Here is a 22,337-nt window from a genome sequence, read left to right as displayed (position 1 = left end):
GTTTGCTTAGCTGATTTTTTTAACATCAAGATTCAAATACATTGCCACAGTCTTAAAAATATTATTCATTGTTTATGTTGTCATTAATTTCATTTCTGGTCAATATAACGTTTTGCTATCAATTTCTCTATTTTTCTTATTTCTTCGAACAGAATTATCCCTCTTTCATCCCAGAGTCTGATGATGAATGTGCATCAAGGCCAATCACATGAATATGTCATCAAGCCTAAGTATTACCCAACAAAGAAGGTGCTTTCTGGAGAGCAGTCCACCGACAGCTCTTTACCTCTAAGAGTGAGCCAGGATCAGCTTGCAACCCCTTATCAGAGTAAGTATGGCTGAAATGCTGCAGTGAAGTATAGAAACAAAAGTTAAAGGGAGAACATGTTATTATAATAACTGGAAGTCAGTAGCAAATGTCTTCTGTATTGTTGCCAAAATCACTACATAGACATATCTGTGAATTCACCAGTTCTTGAGTTCAACTTGAGAGAGACATTAATTTGTCATCCAAACTGCCAAGATCTTATGTTGCAGCAAAAAAGAGCTAATGTGATGGATTAAGACAGGCAAGGTTCCCGTTCCCGTTCATCCTTAGCCGTGGAAATTCATGGGCGACTGGTTCAGTTGCTCTAAATTAGTTCAGCTGCTTCACGGGGTTGTTGTGGATACAGAATGAAGGGAGATCCCCATGCAAGCTGCCTTTGGCTCCCAGAAAAAAGGCAGGATTCAAATCTAATAAATACAATCAGTGATCATGCACAAAACATATAATCTTAGAATTCTCCTGGATTTCATGAAGACAGTGGGCTGGATGTATATGTGAAAACCTCAGCCTGCAATTCCAAATGGCCTTGTGTAAAAGCTAAACAGTGTGGAAGATCAGATAGAGCCCTGTGGAATCCCTGAAGCATAACTGCTGAAAGGCAAAACACCCATCCTTCAGACTGATTAAGACCTAATTCAATTTTATGATACCAGGATTTTTATTGTCTTCCTGGTATTACAAAGATGATTGATTCAAAGCTGTTACATACCATTCCTATGTAGCCCTGTGTCAGAATTTTGAGATTCTCTGGGATCAGATGTTGTCTTCAGGATTCTTCTACCAGTACAGGGACTTCAGAACCTTCAGTAGTGAAATGCTGTCTATTAACTTAGTGAAACATAAAATTTGTTGTTGTTTATTCGTTTAGTCGCTTCCGACTCTTCGTGACTTCATGGACCAGCCCACGCCAGAGCTTCCTGTCGGTCGTCAACACCCCCAGCTCCCCCAGGGACGAGTCCGTCACCTCTAGAATATCATCCATCCATCTTGCCCTTGGTCGGCCCCTCTTCCTTTTGCCTTCCACTCTCCCTAGCATCAGCATCTTCTCCAGGGTGTCCTGTCTTCTCATTATGTGGCCAAAGTATTTCAGTTTTGCCTTTAATATCATTCCCTCAAGTGAGCAGTCTGGCTTTATTTCCTGGAGGATGGACTGGTTTGATCTTCTTGCAGTCCAAGGCACTCTCAGAATTTTCCTCCAACACCACAGTTCAAAAGCATCGATCTTCCTTCGCTCAGCCTTCCTTATGGTCCAGCTCTCGCAGCCATATGTTACTACGGGGAACACCATTGCTTTAACTATGCGGGCCTTTGTTGTCAGTGTGATGTCTCTGCTCTTAACTATTTTATCGAGATTTGTCATTGCTTTTCTTCCAAGGATTAAGCGTCTTCTGATTTCCTGACTGCAGTCAGCATCTGCAGTAATCTTTGCACCTAGGAATACAAAGTCTTTAACTGCTTCTACATTTTCTCCCTCTATTTGCCAGTTATCAATCAAGCTGGTTGCCATAATCTTGGTTTTTTTGAGGTTTAGCTGCAAACCAGCTTTTGCACTTTCTTCTTTCACCTTCATCATAAGGCTCCTCAGTTCCTCTTCGCTTTCAGCCATCAAAGTGGTATCATCTGCATATCTGAGATTGTTAATGTTTCTTCCAGAGATTTTAACTCCAGCCTTGGATTCCTCAAGGCCAGCTTGTCGCATGATGTGTTCTGCATACAAGTTGAATAGGTAGGGTGAGAGTATACAGCCCTGCCGTACTCCTTTCCCAATCTTAAACCAGTCTGTTGTTCCGTGGTCTGTTCTTACTGTTGCTACTTGGTCGTTATACAGATTCTTCAGGAGGCATACAAGATGACTTGGTATCCCCATACCACTAAGAACTTGCCACAATTTGTTATGGTCCACACAGTCAAAGGCTTTAGAATAGTCAATAAAACAGAAATAGATGTTTTTCTGAAACTCCCTGGCTTTTTCCATGATCCAGCGGATATTGGCAATTTGGTCTCTAGTTCCTCTGCCTTTTCTAAACCCAGTTTGTACATCTGGCAATTCTCGCTCCATGAACTGTTGAAGTCTACCTTGCAGGATCTTGAGCATTACCTTACTGGCATGTGAAATGAGTGCCACTGTTCGATAGTTTGAACATTCTTTAGTGTTTCCCTTTTTTGGTATGGGGATATAAGTTGATTTTTTCCAGTCTGATGGCCATTCTTGTGTTTTCCAAATTTGCTGGCATACAGCATGCATTACCTTGACAGCATCATCTTGCAAGATTTTGAACAGTTCAGCTGGGATGCCGTCGTCTCCTGTTGCCTTGTTATTAGCAATGCTTCTTAAGGCCCACTCAACCTCACTCTTCAGGATGTCTGGCTCTAGCTCACCGACCACACCGTCAAAGCTATCCCCAATATTGTTATCCTTCCTATACAGATCTTCTGTATATTCTTGCCACCTTTTCTTGATCTCTTCTTCTTCTGTTAGGTCCTTGCCATCTTTGTTTTTGATCATACCCATTTTTGCCTGGAATTTACCTCCAATGTTTCTAATTTTCTGGAAGAGGTCTCTTGTCCTTCCTATTCTATTGTCTTCTTCCACTTCCGCGCATTGCTTGTTTAAAAATAATTCCTTATCTCTTCTGGCTAACCTCTGGAATTTTGCATTTAATTGGGCATATCTCCCCCTATCACTGTTGCCTTTTGCTTTCCTTCTTTCTTGGGCTACTTCTAGTGTCTCAGCAGACAGCCATTTTGCCTTCTTGGTTTTCTCTTTCTTTGGGATGTATTTTGTTGCCGCCTCCTGAACAATGCTGCCAACTTCTGTCCAGAGTTCTTCCGGGACCCTATCTACTAAGTCCAGTCCCTTAAATCTATTCTTCACCTCCACTGCATATTCCTTAGGAATATTAGTGAGCTCATATCTAGCTGATCTGTGGGTCTTCCCTAATCTCTTTAGTCTGATCCTAAATTGTGCAAGAAGAAGTTCGTGATCTGAACTACAGTCAGCTCCAGGTCTTGTTTTTACCGACTGTATAGATGTCCGCCACCTTTGGCTGCAAAGGATGTAATCAATCTGATTTCGGTGTTGTCCATCTGGTGAAGTCCATGTATAAAGCCGTCTCTTAGGTTGTTGGAAGAGAGTGTTTGTTATGCAGAGTGAATTGTCCTGGCAAAATTCTATCAGCCTGTGTCCTGCTTCGTTTTGTTCTCCCAGGCCATACTTACCTGTAATTCGAGGTGTCATTTGACTGCCCACCTTAGCATTCCAGTCTCCTGTGATGAAAATAACATCTCTTTTAGGCGTGTTGTCCAGTAGGTGCTGCAGATCCTCATAGAACTGCTCTACTTCAGCTTCTTCAGCATTTGTGGTTGGGGCGTATATTTGGATCACTGTGATGTTAGATGGCCTGCCCTGAATTCGAATTGAGATCATTCTGTCGTTTTTTGGGTTGTATCCAAGCACTGCTTTAGCCACTTTACTATTAATTATGAAGGCTACTCCATTTCTTCTGTGGTCCTCTTGTCCGCAGTAGTAGATCTGGTGGTCATTTGATGTGAAGTGGCCCATTCCAGTCCATTTCAGTTCACTGACGCCCAGAATGTCTATCTTTAATCTTGACATCTCACCAATAACCACATCCAATTTGCCCTGGCTCATAGATCTTACATTCCAGGTTCCGATGGTGTGTTGATCCTTAGAACATCGGATTCGCCGTTCACCACCAGCACCATCGGCCGCTAGCCGTCCTTTCGGCTTTGAGCTAGCTGCGTCATCACGTCTGGGGCTAGTTGAGCTCATCCTCTGTTCCTCCCCAGTAGCATTTTGACCATCTTCCGACCTGGGGGTCTCATCTTCCGATGGTATACCGACATATCTCTGGTTGTACTGATCCATTTAGTTTTCACGGCAAGAATACTGAGGTGGGTTGCCATTACCTTCCCCAGGGATCGCATTTAGTCTGACCTCTCTGTCATGACCTTCCCGTCTTGGGTGGCCCTTCACGGTTTAGCTCATGGCATCATTGAGGTGCTCAAGCTCCAGCACCACGACAAGGTAACGATCCTTTGCTGAAGGAAACATAAAATAGATTAATAATAATAATAATAATAATAATAATAATAATAATGGATTTGAGTTAAATAGCAGCAGGCTCAACCCATTTTCATCAATCTACAGAACTTCATGAACAGAAGCCCATTCACAAAACTGGCATTTTCTCCTTTCTCAATTGCAGTCCTCAGAATCACTCCAGTGGATTGGTGGAACTTCCAGAGCTGATTTTGATTATTTGCAAGGAGGAGGAGAAAGCTTGTCCTGTTAGTCAGCAGTAAGCACTTCTATTGTTGGCAACATATTTAGCATTAGATATTAAGATATATTAAAACTAAAATTTTGGCCGTTTTTTTTAAAGAAAGCAACTTCAGTGATTAATGTATATGTGTCATAATATGCTTTTGGAAGCTGTAGTTGAATTGGATGCTAAAATTCATATTTTATATGCAATGGAAGTTACTTGCTGACAGTGACATGAGCTTCAGTTGTACATTGCAGGATTTCTTAGCATTAAATGTTAAGAGCAAGAGAAATTTTATGTTTGCTTCAGTGGGCTTCCTTTCTATATTAGAAGCTCTTACTAAACCTAAGATCTTTTGCTGCCATGTTGATAACCACTGTGTGGTTCGCATATAGAATTAGAGTTCTGTGATCTATCAACTTTGTTTATATGTGTTTTATAAAACATTTGATCTATAGCAGTCTTCCCAAACTTCCAGATGTATAAGACATTCAGTTCCCAGAATTCCTATTCAGCAGGGATCCAAAGTGTTAGTTAGGGAGGCTTGAGAAGTGGATAACTAATGTCACCTAAATGATGGGTCCTTTCATATCCATTTAGGAATCTTCTTTAGGGAATGTTCCTTCAAGTATGTTGTTGCTTGCATATATATTTGCATACAAAGGATTGGCTTGCCTACTTCCACACTTTCCAGTGTCATTGCCTCTTTTTTTTTTTTTTAATTAGAAACCATGTACTATTCACATGCATGTGCAGCTCAAAAATTATGGATGGTGACAGTGAAAACTTGGGATAAGGAGAGATTGATAGGTCACTTCTTAACAAGTAAAACAGTAGATAAGGATGTGCATCGCTTAAGATATTTGTAAATGTTGAAGCGGAAAGTATGCCTCCTTTCATGCAAACAGCCAATAGCAGCGGTAGTCTTGGCAAGTCCTAGAAGGCACTCATGGAATATTTCCTCCTTAATTCAGGAGTGGAAAACATCTATCTCTCCAGATACTCAGTATCTGGACAGATAGCTGTTTACTATACAGCTGCTGGGAAGTATAGTATAAGCTATACTTCCCAGCAGCTGTAGCTAACAAAGGGTTTCTAGAAATTGTGGTTCAGCAGCTTTGGGTTACAGCTTTGTCAGCCCTGTGTTTAATGTGTCAAAATAAACCACAGCATCAGGAATAGTTGAACTTGCAATATAAAAAGAGATACCCACAATAATGATACTTCCATGTATGCACGTTGTTTTCAAGGAAGATTTTACTGAGGTTGATGGTGGAAATAGCTGAACCAGGATCAGTTAGTTCAGTAGTTGCAAAGGTTTTTGTAGAGAGCTGGTGCTTGATACAGCTGCTGCAGAGAGCAGGAGCATTTCTACTGCTTTGCACTTTCAGTTGGCTTGTGTCCTTGTTTCAGAGTGTTTCACATGCATTTTATCAAGAAACCTTATCACCACCTGATCAGGTGGTTCAGCATTATGTTAGAAAAGAGAGAAAGTGGAGGCTGAAGGCATAGTGGCTTGTCTACATGTGTGATATTTGAATTAGGAACTTTTTGACTGAAAGCCAGTTAATATTGGTGTATATTCTTCTACATCCAGTATTTAATTAATGGCTCTCAATTTGAACTGAGTTTTCTCAGTTAGTTTCAGGAAGGAATGCATTTTAGAACTTAAGAAAAAAACAAAGTTCTGGCAAAAGAATTCTAAGAATTCTAAGATCAACATTTACAAACACCACCCCAGAATGTTCTTTCCAACAGCATGAAGTATGATTGTGCCAGAAGTCCATATCTTAAATTTTTTGAGCCTGCCACTAAACGGCCTAAGATTTCTGCCTGTATTTTATTTTCTCAATTATAAACAATAGAACAGAAAATGTTACAGAGGCACACCTCCATCTTTCAGTAGACTGAAATAATGTGATTGCTTATTTTCCTAGGTAGAATCAAAGGGCACAACTCTGACTTTTCACACTGGGGATTGGTGGCTGGAGCCGTGTTAGTAATTATTAGAGGAAACAACAGGTGAAATTAAAAGTGCAGAGTTTGCACAATAGGCAGTAAATATAGATTGAGAGTACACACTGAAAGATATGCTTAAAAATAAATATGGAACAGCTGTCTGAATTATGGGGCATTGTTGATGTTGTGCACTGAAAATAAGTTATGAGCTCCATGGAGTAAAAAAAAACGTGATCATCTAATTCAAGACCATAGAGTAGCTGAGAACTTTTAACCCAGAATTCTTGTGAACTAATCTTTTCATCTTTGCAAACATTCTTAATACATGGGTTTAAGTTTTTTTAGTTCCTAAAGCCCTGGAAAATGTAGAGGTCAATCTATCCAGAGATGTATTTCTCAAGACTGTTTTAGTCAGTCTCCATTTTTTGCTACATATCAAAACAAGGGATCAAGGGATTGTTTAGGGATTGATTTTAATACAACATGTCTTCCATAATACATGCTGAATACAGAGTCTAATAATTAAAAAGCATACTTAGCATTTTCAGATTGTCTACATTATTCTGAGAATAAAGTGTTACTATATTGGAACTAAAAACTTGTATTTAAGCCATCAATTTGTTCTATATGTATTTTTGGACCTTACAAAAGGTTCCATGGTTTATAACATACAACAGCATAAAACACTTCTTTTAAGAATATGGAACATGCTTAATGTACAGCCTGGCTTTAAAATCTGAATCTTTTAATTAAGGTTTGGTCTTACACCATAGACAGACAAACAGACATGCTGCATAGTAGAGATGTAAAAATCCAAGATATTTTAGAAAATATTCCTTACTTAACCTCTAGTACTAGAAGATGAAGTTAGATCAGCACTCTGGTCATTACCAAGTTGGAAGGCTATAGGAACTGATGGAATACCCACAGTAAAGTCAAGCAACAGAAGAAGAATCAGCAAAGGTTCTAACTGAGCTACAGTATGCCAGCAAATCTGGTGAATGGCACAGTGGCCAACAGATTGGAAGAGGTCAATGTACATTTCAATGCCAGAAAAAGGAGACTTAACAGAATGTGCAGACTATTGTACAGTATCCTTAATTTCACATGCTACCAAAATAATGCTTAAGATCATCCAGTGCAGATTGTAGCCCTATGTGGAAAAAGAGATGCCAGACATTATTTTTGGTGTAAGTTGGGTAATTGAGAAAGCCAAAAAATATCAAAAAGGAGTCAGTATGTGCTTCATTGATTATAGAAAGGCCTTCACATCAAGCTGTGGAATATGCTTAGAAAAATGGGAATCCCAGAGCATCTCATTATCTAATCCTTTTTAGCTTTTCAAGAGCAACCAAGGGGTGGGGGGTAGAATCTTCATGGATAATGTTAAAGAGTTCAAAGACTCTTCTTTGAACTATACTTTTCCTTAAAGTACCATCACCGTTGTCTTCTTGAATACTCTAAAGAAAGAAGATAGGATTAGTTTCACATTATACGTTTAAGACTGTATGATTTGGTCCATGCCATTTGGCATACCTAGCACTAGTCTTTCCCTAATTATTGCTCCTGGAGAAAACAGAAGCTGACTATTTCTCTTTGGAAAATGATAGTTGAGAGTCTTACCCTACATATTTCATGGAATGAATATACTTGTTAAATATATTTATTTGAGGATTAGGGAAGCAAACACCATAACAAATTGTGGCAAGTTCTTAGTGGTATGGGGATACCAAGTCATCTTGTATGCCTCCTGAAGAATCTGTATAACAACCAAGTAGCAACAGTAAGAACAGACCACGGAACAACGGACTGTTTTAAGATTGGGAAAGGAGTACGGCAGGGCTCTATACTCTCACCCTACCTATTCAACTTGTATGCAGAACACATTATGCAACAAGCTGGGCTTGAGGAATCCAAGGCTGGAGTTAAAATCTCTGGAAGAAACATTAACAATCTCAGATATGCAGATGATACCACTTTGATGGCTGAAAGCGAAGAGGAACTGAGGAGCCTTATGATGAAGGTGAAAGAAGAAAGTGCAAAAGCTGGTTTGCAGCTAAACCTCAAAAAAACCAAGATTATGGCAACCAGCTTGATTGATAACTGGCAAATAGAGGGAGAAAATGTAGAAGCAGTGAAAGACTTTGTATTCCTAGGTGCAAAGATTACTGCAGATGCTGACTGCAGTCAGGAAATCAGAAGACGCTTAATCCTTGGGAGAAGAGCAATGACAAATCTCGATAAAATAGTTAAGAGCAGAGACATCACACTGACAACAAAGGTCCACATAGTTAAAGCAATGGTGTTCCCCGTAGTAACATATGGCTGCGAGAGCTGGACCATAAGGAAGGCTGAGGGAAGGAAGATCGATGCTTTTGAACTGTGGTGTTGGAGGAAAATTCTGAGAGTGCCTTGGACTGCAAGAAGATCCAACCAGTCCATCCTCCAGGAAATAAAGCCAGACTGCTCACTTGAGGGAATGATATTAAAGGCAAAACTGAAATACTTTGGCCACATAATGAGAAGACAGGACACCCTGGAGAAGATGCTGATGCTAGGGAGAGTGGAAGGCAAAAGGAAGAGGGGCCGACCAAGGGCAAGATGGATGGATGATATTCTAGAGATGATGGACTCGTCCCTGGGGGAGCTGGGGGTGTTGACGACCGACAGGAAGCTCTGGCGTGGGCTGGTCCATGAAGTCACGAAGAGTCGGAAGCGACTAAACGAATAAACAACAACAAAAAAGGGAAGCAAACAAGCAACAATAGAGAAATATGATTTTCCTTACACAGCTTTCTAATAACATTTTATCATGGCATTGTAACAAATCCTTAATGTCAGGAACAAATTTTTTTTTCTCAGTCTTTTCACCAAACAGGCTGTATGTTTCACTGAGTGCTTATTACCTTCTAGTGATACAGCACTGCCAAATTTGCATATTCTCTTTAATCCATGAAATTACAGAGGAGCGAGAAGTTGCAAGGACAACACTGCAACGTTTTCTTTTCTTTGGAGAAAAGCACACTGATAGATCTAGCCCTACATGCATTTAGTAGAGTAAGGTCTACTAGACAGTGCATAAACAAACATTAGATTGTATTGTCCAGATAGGTTGCCTCTTAAAAAAATTGCCTAGTATGTTATTAGGAGACGTAGGTTATACACACACATAAAAATGAGTTTTGTTTTCAAATAGAGCTGCCAGATTTGGACTGCAAAAATTCAAAGAAAAACTAAACAGTAGTGAAGGGGTACAGAAAACATTTTGCTGCTATCATGCAGTGATCCAGGGTTTTGCAGCTCAAATCTGGTAGCCCAGTCAGAGCAAGCTGAAAGCCAATACCTTACTATTAGCAGGAAGCATAAACACTAATCTTGCATCAGCTTCACAGAGTAAAGCTAGTTGGCAAGAAACAGCACTTACTCATTGACCCTGTTCCCACAGGATGTTTAATCTAGTCAGTGACTGACCCAGTCAGAGCTCCTTTTGGTCATTCCAGTAGCACATAATCATACAACCTGCATCAGAAATGTAGTTTTTGGTATGCTGTACCCATTTTCTCATGGAGCATCCTGGAATCCCATGAGATATGCTGTCACACCAGGAGATTACAAGCAAGATTTCATGACATCACTGGCACCTTTCCCACTGGCTAGGCTGATAGCAGGAGTTATAGTATGGCCACTGTAGCAGGTCAGTAATTGGGAGCTATGTTCTGTGGCGGTGAGCTCTCTGATATGAAGGTTTGCTTTTTTAGCAGCCTTCTCTCCAGTTCATTTTCTTGGAAGACTAGCTTAACCATGCACGTGACTCAGCCTGTTTTGCATTAAATTTAACTGTTTTCAGATGTTCCTATAACACACTCCCCCCTCCCCTCCATTAACTGAGTCAAGCATGTTGTGGGAACAGGGCCATTGGTTTTCCTTTCCCACTTTGTTGTGACTGGAGCTAATTTGATCCAAAGTCTCCGTTCTCTGGTTTCCATCTACTTTCATTCCAACCTCACCAGTTCTTCACATAAACTGCTTAAAGTGCAAGTATTAGTTCTTCTCCAGGTAGGTATATTGCCTGACCAGGAAGACCAACAAGAGTCATTCAAAGCATCAATATTCTTTTGTCCATTCGTTGCATGAGGTGACGACATCTTAGGCCAAATCAATGGTAGGTATATGAGCTCAAATCTAGATGGCTAAATAGTTTCTAGGAGTTGAGCTGGGTCAATCTGTCATAGTCAAACAAAAAGAATTGTATGACATTTGAAAACAAATTTGTTATGGCAGAGTTTTGTTTGAACTCCATGTATTCTGTGGTAGTGTCATTCTGAAAGTTATGGCAAAGAGCTTATAATGGGCATTGTGATTTCATTGTAGGCCTAGAATTAAGACTATGTAATATAGTATAGTTTATGATTATATCAGTAGGTCAGAACTGAAATAAAAACAAACATTAAATACAATAAAAGATATGAATATATGAACTAACAATATAGTACATAAATACAACACAAGAACTCAGAATAGCCCCTATCCTGCGAGGTAGTCCTTCCCAAAACAAGTTGCTTCTTTATTGTAGTAGCCACTGAAAGAAACTTAGCCACTAATAGAATGATCCTTGGAATGTTAATTTTTAAAAGATATTTGGCATAAAATAAGTGGATTTGTTTAGTAATGCAGTCAGTATAGGTGTTATCCATTTTTGGCAGGCTTTAGTATAAAAAATTCAGAACGGAATAATGTGTTCCATAGACTTGACTTCCTGTTTGCTGCATAGACCAACCCTCAAAGTGGGGGAATCCCAGCATATCTTTCCTCCAGAATTTGTGTGGGAAGTAAAGGCTATTCAAAAATTAACTACATGAAGGCAACTGATATAAGAGGCTGACTGAAAAGGACTTTTTCAAAAAAAAATAAAAATGCTAAAATGGCTTGGTGAATAGAATGAACAAAATAGATCCTAAAAGGAACTGTTTTCAGTGTAGGTAGAACCACTGCAGAACTATACCTTATCTGATAGAGAAAAGCAGTTAGCTAAATGTTATGAGCCCTTTGGGCTAACAGAATAGCTCAATGGAATGGCCATCTGCAGGGAGATTAAACAGGGCTGTTCTAAAGATGTATCTTCTCAGCAACAGTTTTAGGTCAAGCACCCATGCCAGACCTTCTGAAGGACACTGCCCTATCACCAATAGAATGACTGTATTGAGAACAGCTTTGGGGTTACATAAAAGACTTCATAAGACACTAATTTGTGATCCAAATTGCAGTTCTGAGAGGCTTTCTTAGCACTGAAAAATTTAATTGCTATGGGACCTTTAGTATAAAACATAGCTTATAAAACTCACTGATAAGCAAGGACATTATGCTTAGTTCCTACATTGCACCAAGCAAAAACATGGATTTGTGTGAATTCCATCACTGTAGCTTATGGTTTGTGCTTTATTCAATTTACACTAAGCAAGCCAAAGCTTAGTATGACATATACATCTTGCCAGCGCTATTCCAAAACTGGACTAAGGCTAATTGAAGTTTAAATCAAGGATGGAATCTGTTCTCCAGATGTTGCCGAACTTCAGTTTCCAGCATCCCTTACTCTTGACTTTGTTGACTGGGCTATTTTGAGTTGTAATTCAGTAACATCTGGAAAGCCACATGTTGCCTACCTCTGATTTAAGTAGATCTAAAGAGAAGTGGGGCAGGGGAGGAGGAGAAAGAAGGCAAGAGAAATACCATAAGCTACATTATTTTATAAAGATGCATCTTTTGTCATGGTTAGGATGCCTTTTTTGGCCTTAAGAGTTTTATGAGGTTCTCAGTAGGTGGTTTCTACATTAACAGGAATAGAACATAGTGGTAATGTTGTATTTTATTTATTTATATTTCAAATTGCATCACTGCCCATCTCCCTCAAAAGATTTTGGAGTCTTTAAACATGGTGGCTGCTTTATTGATTGTCTTCCATCAGGATTTAGGAACCCAGTTCACAGATGGAGTAAGAAGGGTGACTTGAATCCCAGATGATTATGACAAACTTATTATGCTGGTCTTTGACCGTAATAAAGATTTGATTTGATGATTTGACAAACTTATAATAATTTGTTATAGCAACCTTCCAGATTTGTTGGACTATAACTTTCAGAATTCCCTATCAGCATGGCCATTGATCATGCTGGTGGAAACTGTATTCCCTCACACCTTGTGGACACCAACTGCTGTAATAAATATGTAGCAAAACTTTATTTATGGAGTATGATTTCAGTTTAATATGATTGATGGTCTTTTAGCAAGGGCCCAAACTTTGCTTCTCCATTAATCTGTAGGGCTGATTTAGCTGCGTCAAATAATTTTTTATGCTATCATTCCTTGTTTTATTAATTTGAGAAAATTAATTTTGTTACTTGCAAATAGAAATATGGCTTCTTTTTTTCCCCTAAAGAATAAATAAAGGCTAGGGGTTGTTTGGTCCTCTGGAAACCTATATGGAAAAGGTTTTCCTTTCATACGCACGGTTCAAGTCATAATAAGTTCAGGACCAAGATTTTACCTCAAATTACCTCTTTTCCTCCCGATTATTGTTTTATTAAATCCTTCTTTTTCAACAAAAGCTGAAGAGGCTTGTCAAGAAATAACATGACTATTGTTCATTGCTAACTCTAAGACATGTGTTAAGCATGTCAAGTGGCAACAATCCAAAACAGCTTTCCCAGTGAGGGGATCGTTCAAGAAAAATGTGATGGTTAAAAAAAATATGGAGAAATTATGATTTAGTTAAAAAAATAAAACCTCAGTTTATGTACGATATTTAGTCATACAGGACACAAACCAGTTAGCTCTTATCACAGCTTAATACAAAACAGAAGGTAGAACTTGAGAAAGAATACTGAAAAGGTTTTCTTGAAATTGTCGTCTTATCAGTAGACTGCTGACAGTACAGTACACCTGGTCCTTGTAGGAGCATAAGGCAGATCAAATTCTTAACACTGTGGAATGCAGGTGCTGCCTCATAATCTGGCTGGACAATTCAGTCATATATCTTAGTGGCATAATGAATCAAGAACTGTAGGATATAGTTAGCTCCATCCCTGTTGATGTTCAGGAAGTCCCTCAAGACCTGGTTATGTCACCAGGCTTGGGGGTCCCAAGGAAATGGTGATATTTTAAGGTGGCTTTCCTGTTGTGAGTGATATGTGGTTGCTATACTTATTCTCTCTGTTTGTGGTTTGTATACTCTACTTTTTAAATGATATTTTAATTTTTAATAATGATAGTTCATATTTTTATGACTGTTTTTATATTATTGTTTTTGTTTGATTGTTGTATGCCACCTAGAGTCACTTCTGGTGAGATGGGCTGCTACATAAATTTGATAAATAAATAAATATATAACTATCTGAAGTCCATTCTGAGCTATTTTTAACAACCCGAAGAATAAAATCTATGCCATTCATATTGGCATTTTAAAATGTTCAGTACATGATGTAGTCTACATTTGTGAACTGAGATTCATTTGCTGTGGAAGGATTGCTTGGAGAAGGCCAGTTTATTGTGAACTCTACTCTTGCTTTTCGTAGCTTATTAGAGTCTGAGGTCCCTTTTAAGGAATTATAAGATTATTACATTTAGAAAACATAGTCATTGCTAACTACACATGAATGACCTTTTCTTGAACAAAATGTTGGAGTGAGTAATTGCTGGCTAACTCTAATTTAATAATGATAGTTCATATTTTTATAATGACTGTTTTTATATTATTGTTTTTATTTGATTGTTGTATGCCACCTAGAGTCACTTCTGGTGAGATGAGCTGCTAAAACTGATTATGTGCATTGACTTCAAACTGGATTCTAGTCCATATTTTGAATTAAAACTGCCTTGATTGCCTTGATGGATGACTTATACTGGGAAAAAGATGGAAATCAGGATGGGGGCTGAATGCGTACTTGTTATTTTTACTGGATCTCTTAATAGCATTGAACACCACATTTAGTACATTTTAGAAAAGGCTTATGGATTAGGGATTCAAGACACTGTCTGTGGATTCACTTATTTCAGCAGAGGCCATTGTAGAAAATGGTATTGGAAGTTTTTACTTTAACCCCATGTTAGTTAGGCTGCAGGAACTTTCCCCCATGGGAGAGGTGTGTGTGTGTGATATAATGATCAAGGGCTAAACCAAAAGTGTGAGGAAAATATATATGTATACCTACAAATGCAAGAGTGTGTAATATTTACTAAAAGCCAATTAAGAACTATTTTTTGAGGAAGGTAGTATGTATGACTTTAACAGGAAGGAACTATATATTTTTTTAAAAACCTGATTACTGAAAAATTCTGTGAAGCAATTTTCTTGGACAATTGTGTGGGTGAAAAGGTTGTTGTCAAACGAAAAAAGGTATACTTCACGTATTATTTAGGCAATATCAGTTTTCCTTTTGCAGCAAGCTAACTTGGATGTGACAATTAAATAACTGGGATGGACCCACATTAGGAAATAAGTAATTTCCTCTTGTGTGGGGATTATCAGCAGTTTCAAAGGTGGAAAATCTAGTCAAAGAGCATCAAAGGCTTTTAGTGTCACTAAAATATTCGTGTGCAAAATAAAGATTCTGCTGTATCTTGTAGCAACATTGGATTGGTTAGGGTTTTTATCTGTTGTTCATTAAGTAATATTAGACTGCTAATACCACAAGAGAAATGGACTTTAGATGAAAAGAAATGTCACATTAAAATACTATTATTGGAATGGAAGCATTTTTTAAAAAAATAATAGGCTATTTTTTTGTTACACCTGGTTCAAAAACTCTTTTTAGTCATTCAAATACATTTAGCCTTTCAAAATGGTTGGCAATAGCTCAGTAACTTTAGTGTTTGCATTTCTTGCCCAGTACTGTGTTGTTTTGTCTGCAATTTTGTATTAATTTAATTCAGTCACAGGAAGGATATGGTCTTCTTTAGACAATAGACTTCCTATGACTTCAGTATCAAAATTTCTCAAGAGTTTGGTGGCAGCAGGATCACATTCTAAGTAGAAGAGGATCCACTGGGGCTGTTGAATATCTTCAGAGTCAGAAATCTTTCACAATATAATAATTGTGTGAACATTTTTTAAGGTTCATTCAATCAACTGAAGATCTAAAAGAAAATAGCAACTGCTCACATTAATAAAGTTGAAGGAAATCTTGGAGGAGACCTCTCTTGGTGGAATAACATTGTTTTAAGCTAAAGGATCTACAAATTAGCATATAGAATACCTTCACCTTATATAACCTAAACTAGATATGGATAAAACAACTGTCATGACCATCTGGTCAGACAACTTTTGCCAAATGCCCATTTCCCCCAGTTATTTTGCACCACAGCATAACAGATTATGAAACAGTCTGTAACAGTGAACCTTTTATTGGATGTTAATGACTTTCTGGTGTCACTTCTGCAAAAGAAGAAGCCAGTTTGGTCTAGTGGTTAAGGTGCTGGGCTAGAAACCAGGAGTCTGTGAGTTCTAGTCCTGCCTTAGGCATGAAAGCCGGCTGGTTGACCTTGGGCCTGTCACGCTCCGTCAGCCCAACTCACCTCACAGGGTTGCTGTTGTGGGGAAAAGAGGAGGAGGAAGGAGTATTAGGTGTGTTCACCACCTTGAGTTATTTATAAAAATAATAAAGGTGGGATAAGAATTAAATAAATAAATAAATATTTTAAATACAATGTTAAATAAAGGGAATTTATGACATAGGTAAAGGTAAAGGTTTCCCTTGACGTAAAGTCCAGTCGTGTCCGACTCTAGGGGGCGGTGCTCATCTCCGTTTCAATTTATGACATAAATGTTTATAAAACAAGTTTGTATAAATTAAGAATATTTATTGATTTGATTTGATTTGATTTGATTTGATTTCTATAGCCACCCATCTCAACAAGTGACTCTGGGTGGCTTACAACAATAAAACCATAAAACAGTTAAAACAATTATAATTAAAACAGTTAAAATATAAAATAAATACAAAATAAATATATATGGCTGCCAAGTGAGCAATGCATAGATATTAATACAGCCAAGAGACTGGACCATCCACACGCTCGAGGCCCCAGGCCTGGGCACAAAGCCAGGTCTTTACGGCCTTACGAAAGGCCAACAGGGTCCGGGACATCCTAATTTCTGGAGGGAGGATGTTCCAGAGGGCAGGCACTACGAAGGAGAAGGCACGCCTTCTAGTTCCCACCAGCCAACACTCCCTGGCTGACGGGACCCGCAGCATACCCAACCCACTAGATCGAATTGGACAGGCAGAAACAACTGGGAGAAGGCGGTCCCTTAGGTAACCCAGCCCCAAGCCATGAAGGGCTTTAAAGGTGACAACCAGCACCTTGAATTGCACCCGGAAGCACACTGGCAACCAATGCAGTTCATGTAGCAGTGGTGTTACATGTGCCGAGGAGCCAACACCATTTACTATCCGTACAGCTGCATTCTCCGAATGCTTTTCAAGGGCAGCCCCATGTAGAGCGCATTACAGTAGTCCAGATGGGAGGTCACGAGGGCATGAGTGACTGTGAGCAAAGCCTCTCAGTCTAGGAATGGGCATAGCTGGCGCACAACCTGAAGGTGTGCAAAGGCCTTCCTAGCCACGGCTGCCACCTGCTCTTTGAGCAGGAGCCATGAGTCTATGAGGACCCCCAGATTGCGCACCGGGTCCATCTGGGGCAGTGCAACCCCATCCAAGACCAGAGGTGGAAAAACCTTAGCACCAGGAGGCCCACAAACCCAAAACCACTCAGTCTTGCTTGGGTTGAGTTGAAGCCCATTGCACCCCATCCAGGCCCTCACAGCCTCCAGGCACTGGGTCAGGACATCCACGGCATCACTCAGGCGGTGATCAAGTTATGCACATTTTTGGATTACTAGGGTCAGGACTGGCCCAAGACATTTTGGTGCCTGAGCTAAAAGTAAGATGAGGGCTCATCCCCAGCTTACATACAGAATCTTACTTCGGTAGTAATAATGGGATAATGTTCTCCATCACAGATGTAATTGCTGCCTTATTTATGGAGCTCAGGGCAGGCTGTATGGCACTGTAAATTCTGCCTTTCAACAGAGAAAACAGCTAGTTCAGAAGTTTTTGTTATTGTTGCCTTGCAAGAATCTGCCATCCTGCTTCTGTCAAATGATGAAGCTGATCTGAGCTGTGGGGATTTTGTATCATTTCCATTCTTAGTATTGTGAGGTGATAACTTATTGGTAGGGTTTCATCATTCTATAAAAAGTTGGATTAGTTGCCACTATCCTACCCACTGCCCAACGGTCAAACTTGGTATATTTATTTATTTATCAAATTTGTCACTGCCCATCTCTTCCCACTGGAGGGACTCTGGGGGGTTTACAACAAAATACTCACTAAAACAATAAATATATTAAAAGCCTTATAAAATGACCTATCATTAATAATATAAATAAGAGTAAAGTCCAGATGGCTGTGATCTCATTCAGTCTTTGCGTGGAAGGGGTACTTCAAGGCACTAGCCAACCCCAGGCATGACTGTTCTCCTCTCCGCTCCAGGCCAGGTGACAGAGCCAGGTCTTCAAGTTTCTCCGAAAGGCTAGGAGCGATGGGGCAAGATGTTCCAAAAGTGCTACTGCAGAGAAGGCCTGCCTCCTAGACCCCACCAGATGGAATTCTCTTACCAATAGGGTCCTGAGCATGTCCTCTCTGCAAGATTGGGTGGGGTGGGTTGATGTAATGGGGAAGAGGCGGTCCCTCAGGTAACCTGGCCCCATGCCATGTAGGGCTTTAAATGTGATAACCAACACCTTGAATTGGACCCGGAAGCAAACTGGTACCCAATACAGCTCACGTAGCAAAGATGTTATATGCATCCTTCTGGTGGCGCCACAAATAGCCCGCACGTCTGCATTCTGGACCAGCTGAAGCTTCCGGATACTCTTTAAGGGTAGCCCCATGTAGAGTGCATTGCAGTAGTAGTAGTATATACTTGCCATCAGATTACAGCAGCTATCCTTCACTTGAAAGGTCTTCCTTTAAGTCATATCTGATTATGGTATTTTTCAGAATCCTGGAAAATTTCCCTAATTATGGGGACTATAGTCCAATCTACTAACTGCCCACTTGAAAGAGGTTGGGTTACCACATTTACATATTGTGAAATGGTATCCATTAAGCCAACCATGTATCCCTCCAGAGAGTTTTCTACTTTGATAATTAATTTGATAAATAATGTTCTAGTAGAGCTTTCAATTTGTAGGGTGCAGAGATTTAAGTATCATCTTTAAAATAGCCATGGGCTAAAGAGCAGCAAATGAATATAAAGTTAGAAGAGACCATTTAGATTATTGTGTCTAACCCTCTATTCTGTGCAAGAATCCCAATTAAAACATTCCAACAGATTGCTATTCATCCCTGTTTGAGAGCATTGAAGAAAGGGGAATTTGCCACCCTCCTTAAGTGGCAAATTTGTTTTGTTGTCAAACTGCTTTTACCCTTAGGGGGGGAAAATCCTTTATTCTTCTGTGTAATACTCTAAAAGGTCCCTTCCAGTTCTGTGATCATTCACTGATTTTCACCCATGGATATTTTATAGGAGATAATTAAGATCTGTTTACACCCAATTAGGTGATTTGAAAATTGTATCATATCCTTCCTCAGACATATTCTGTCAGAGCCACTTATGTACATCTTATGTCAGATTTCTTTTCCTATCACTCTTGCTGCCATTCTTTAAATCTCTTCTGCATTGGCTTGAAGTGTGATGGCTAGAACTGGGCAAGGTACTTCAAGTGCTCCTGAATAAGATCTTGACCAATGCAGACCAATTCATAACTATTTTCTAGGCAAAGAACTTTGCCTTTGTTTCTATTAAATTTCATTCAGGTACTTTCAAACCACTCTTCTAACCTATCAACACAATTTCAATTTTTGTTTGTCTCCAAGAATATTTGCCATTCTATCCCTTTGTATAATTTCTCCATCCTTTTGTCTCAGTCATTAATCAAAATGTTTGAAGAATCCCCCATTTGATATCTCTTTCTAGTTTCATAAGGAACCATCGATGAGCCATCCTTATTAATTTGCATGCCATCCAACTCACATATGACTGGCTTGCTAATCATTAATTTATTTACTACATCCTGCCCACTTTGAAACAATTCGAGGTAGTTTTCATACTACAAACCTCTAGCACAATAAATAAAATACAATAATTGAAATATTTTAAGCAGAATTGTGCCAGGTATTGTTCAACCTCCAAATGTTCATTTGAGAGTCAGATCTTTGTGGCTTTCCTGAGCATAAGTAGTGTGGGGATCATCCGGATTTCTGGGTAAAATCATTCTATAGGGACAGGGCCACCACAGAGTTTGCCTCTCTGTGTGTTCCCATTCCTCTGGCTTCTTTCAGAGGAGGGACAGCATCATTCCCTTCCAGATGGCTTGGGACAAAGCTTTATGGGGTACTTTGTCAAATCGTTTGGTGAACTCAGGTTATATTATGTTCACAGTGTTATTTCAGTCTGCTAAGGAAATTATCTGTCAAAGATATGAAGATCTGCTTATATTATGTGCAGCAGTTTTTTATGAATTAATCCTTTAGGTTATGGTATATAATTGAAGTTCCAAGGACCAGAAAGTAATTGAGTAAAATTGAATGTTCTGGAATATTGTATTGTGAAAAGTTGGTTGTATCATTATCGTCATGCGTTCAGATGAATATCACAGTGTTACACAGCCTTTCTCAACCTTTTGACCCTGGAGGAACCCTTGAAATATTTTTCAGGCCTTGAGGAACCCCTGCACGTTCAGGCTCAAATATAGGCCAGAAGTTACAAAATTATTATATTTGTTTCATGTGTATGCCTATATATATATATAGGCATGAACAGTGTTCTTAAACTAAAAATAAAGAAACTTACCTCTTTCATGTGAAGTTGCCCGAATTTGAAATAATTTTTAAAATCAATTGTGATCTCCCAGGGAACCCTTAGTGACCTCTCGCAGAACCGTAGGGTTCCACAGAACTCTGGTTGAGAAACCCTGGTGTTGCAGAGTGGGCATGGACTCCAAGGATTCAGGTCCTAGCCAAGGATGTAAGGGTCTTGGAGGTATCACTGTAAAAAGTATGTTGCTCCAAATAGGATAGTCTTTTGCAGAATCAGTAGTGTCAAGTGCAGTAAATGTAAGATTTCTAAATACTTGATTAATCCTTTTGGTATTGTACCAGTTACAATCAGTATAACAACTGATTTTTTTCCTTCATAATATTTTTATCTCAATTTGTAAATCATGATATTTTGTTATTTTATCTAGTGTTTTTCTTCAGTTGGACTGTCTCCAAGTATTGTTACATCAATGAACCACTCTTTCTACTTTGACTGTAATATCTGGGGTATTATGTTCTCATGGCCTACCAGTTTGAATTTTGAGATCCCACAAAATTTTGATATCCTCATTTTGTAATTTTTTAATATACATGGTCCCAGTAGTTTTGCAAACAGTAAAGCCAGATTTTCTACATAAACTCCAATGGACAATTTTGCAATCCTATGGTAGTGTTATTAATGCTGTTGAGTGATTTTACTGCAGCCACTAATACTATGATAGACAGTTTCATCCTTAATTTTATGTAATTGGCATTTGGTATTGTTGGAAATATGTTTGATTTTGGCTTTGATGGGACTGTGGTAGGGCTTGTTCTAAGCTGCTTTGATTGTTTCCTCAGTTTCCTTTTTAAGTGTTCTAGACTTCAACTATAGCCATGTTAGATTTTGATCTGTTTTTCTTCAGTATCGTCCATACACTGGCTATGGAGCAGTTTACTTTTTCAGATGTTAATCCAACTAAGAATTACTTCCTTCATGTATTCCCGTTTAGTTTTTGTTGTCAATAGAAGCCTTTCCTTACAAACTTCTATAAATATAGCCTCTTTACTTTTCTGGATGTAATAATTGAGATTCCCATCCCCTTTTTTTTTTCTTCACAGTTTGGCCTCTACCACCTCTATTTCTGGATATGTATAATCTGTGAATGTCATTTCTTAAATGAAGTATATAATGTATGGTCATTAGTTTCCTTATTTTCCCATTAAGATTGTCCAATTCTGCTTGGGCCCAATCAGATATACCTGCAATATATCAAAATGCTGGGACTGCCCAAACATTTATTGCTTTTAAAAAACTTCCATCATTTAATTTAGATTTTAACATTTTTAGACTCATTTGATAGTCTTTTTGATTTCATTGTGCAATAAATCAATAGCTTCCATTAGTTGTTATATTCCTCAGGTGCCAGATGTCTAATGGCATTTTCATTCATTAGCTGTAGCCCATCTTCTCCTATAATCTTGCTTCCTTTAATTGCAAGCCTAGCACATTTGTCCAGGCCAAATTTAATGCCCCTGTCTTCGTTAAATATGTGAGTAGTGTCCAACAGAAACTCAGTTTTGGCTTTTGATTTACCATGTAGCTTTAGGTAATCCATATAAAGCACAAAAAAAAATGTTTTTTTTTTCTGGGCTTTTTTCTGTGATTTAGTATCCACAACTGATTTTGATGAAGATGTTGCTGCTGCTGCTGCTGATGATGATTCAGGAGCTCAACCCATCTGTACTGACATGCTGTGGCACTGATGAATTGTAGTTCAGTCTCAGAATAAGACTATTGAATAGTTGATAATGGTTTTTCAGTTTGGCATGTTTTAATTAGATCCCTTCCTGGAAGGAAAAAGATGGTTGCAAAAGACATGTAAAAATAACAAAAAGAAATGG

General features: G+C 38.9%; 1 protein-coding gene across 2 annotated transcripts in view; it reads left to right on the top strand.

Annotated features, from left to right (window-relative positions):
- The window catches only part of LTBP1 (latent transforming growth factor beta binding protein 1), a 228,185-nt gene that overhangs the window by 54,018 nt on the left and 151,830 nt on the right, over nt 1–22,337 (top strand). For both annotated transcript variants that reach the window (XM_063305368.1, XM_063305359.1), the window contains exon 4: nt 153–328. In XM_063305368.1, the coding sequence (XP_063161438.1) occupies nt 153–328 (176 nt within the window). The remainder of the gene's footprint in view (nt 1–152; nt 329–22,337) is intronic.

The sequence above is a fragment of the Candoia aspera genome, chromosome 1, assembly GCF_035149785.1.
Source record: "Candoia aspera isolate rCanAsp1 chromosome 1, rCanAsp1.hap2, whole genome shotgun sequence".
NCBI classification, from domain to species: domain Eukaryota; kingdom Metazoa; phylum Chordata; class Lepidosauria; order Squamata; family Boidae; genus Candoia; species Candoia aspera.
Note: the sequence above shows the minus strand (reverse complement) of the source record. Positions and strands in the feature narration are given on the sequence as shown.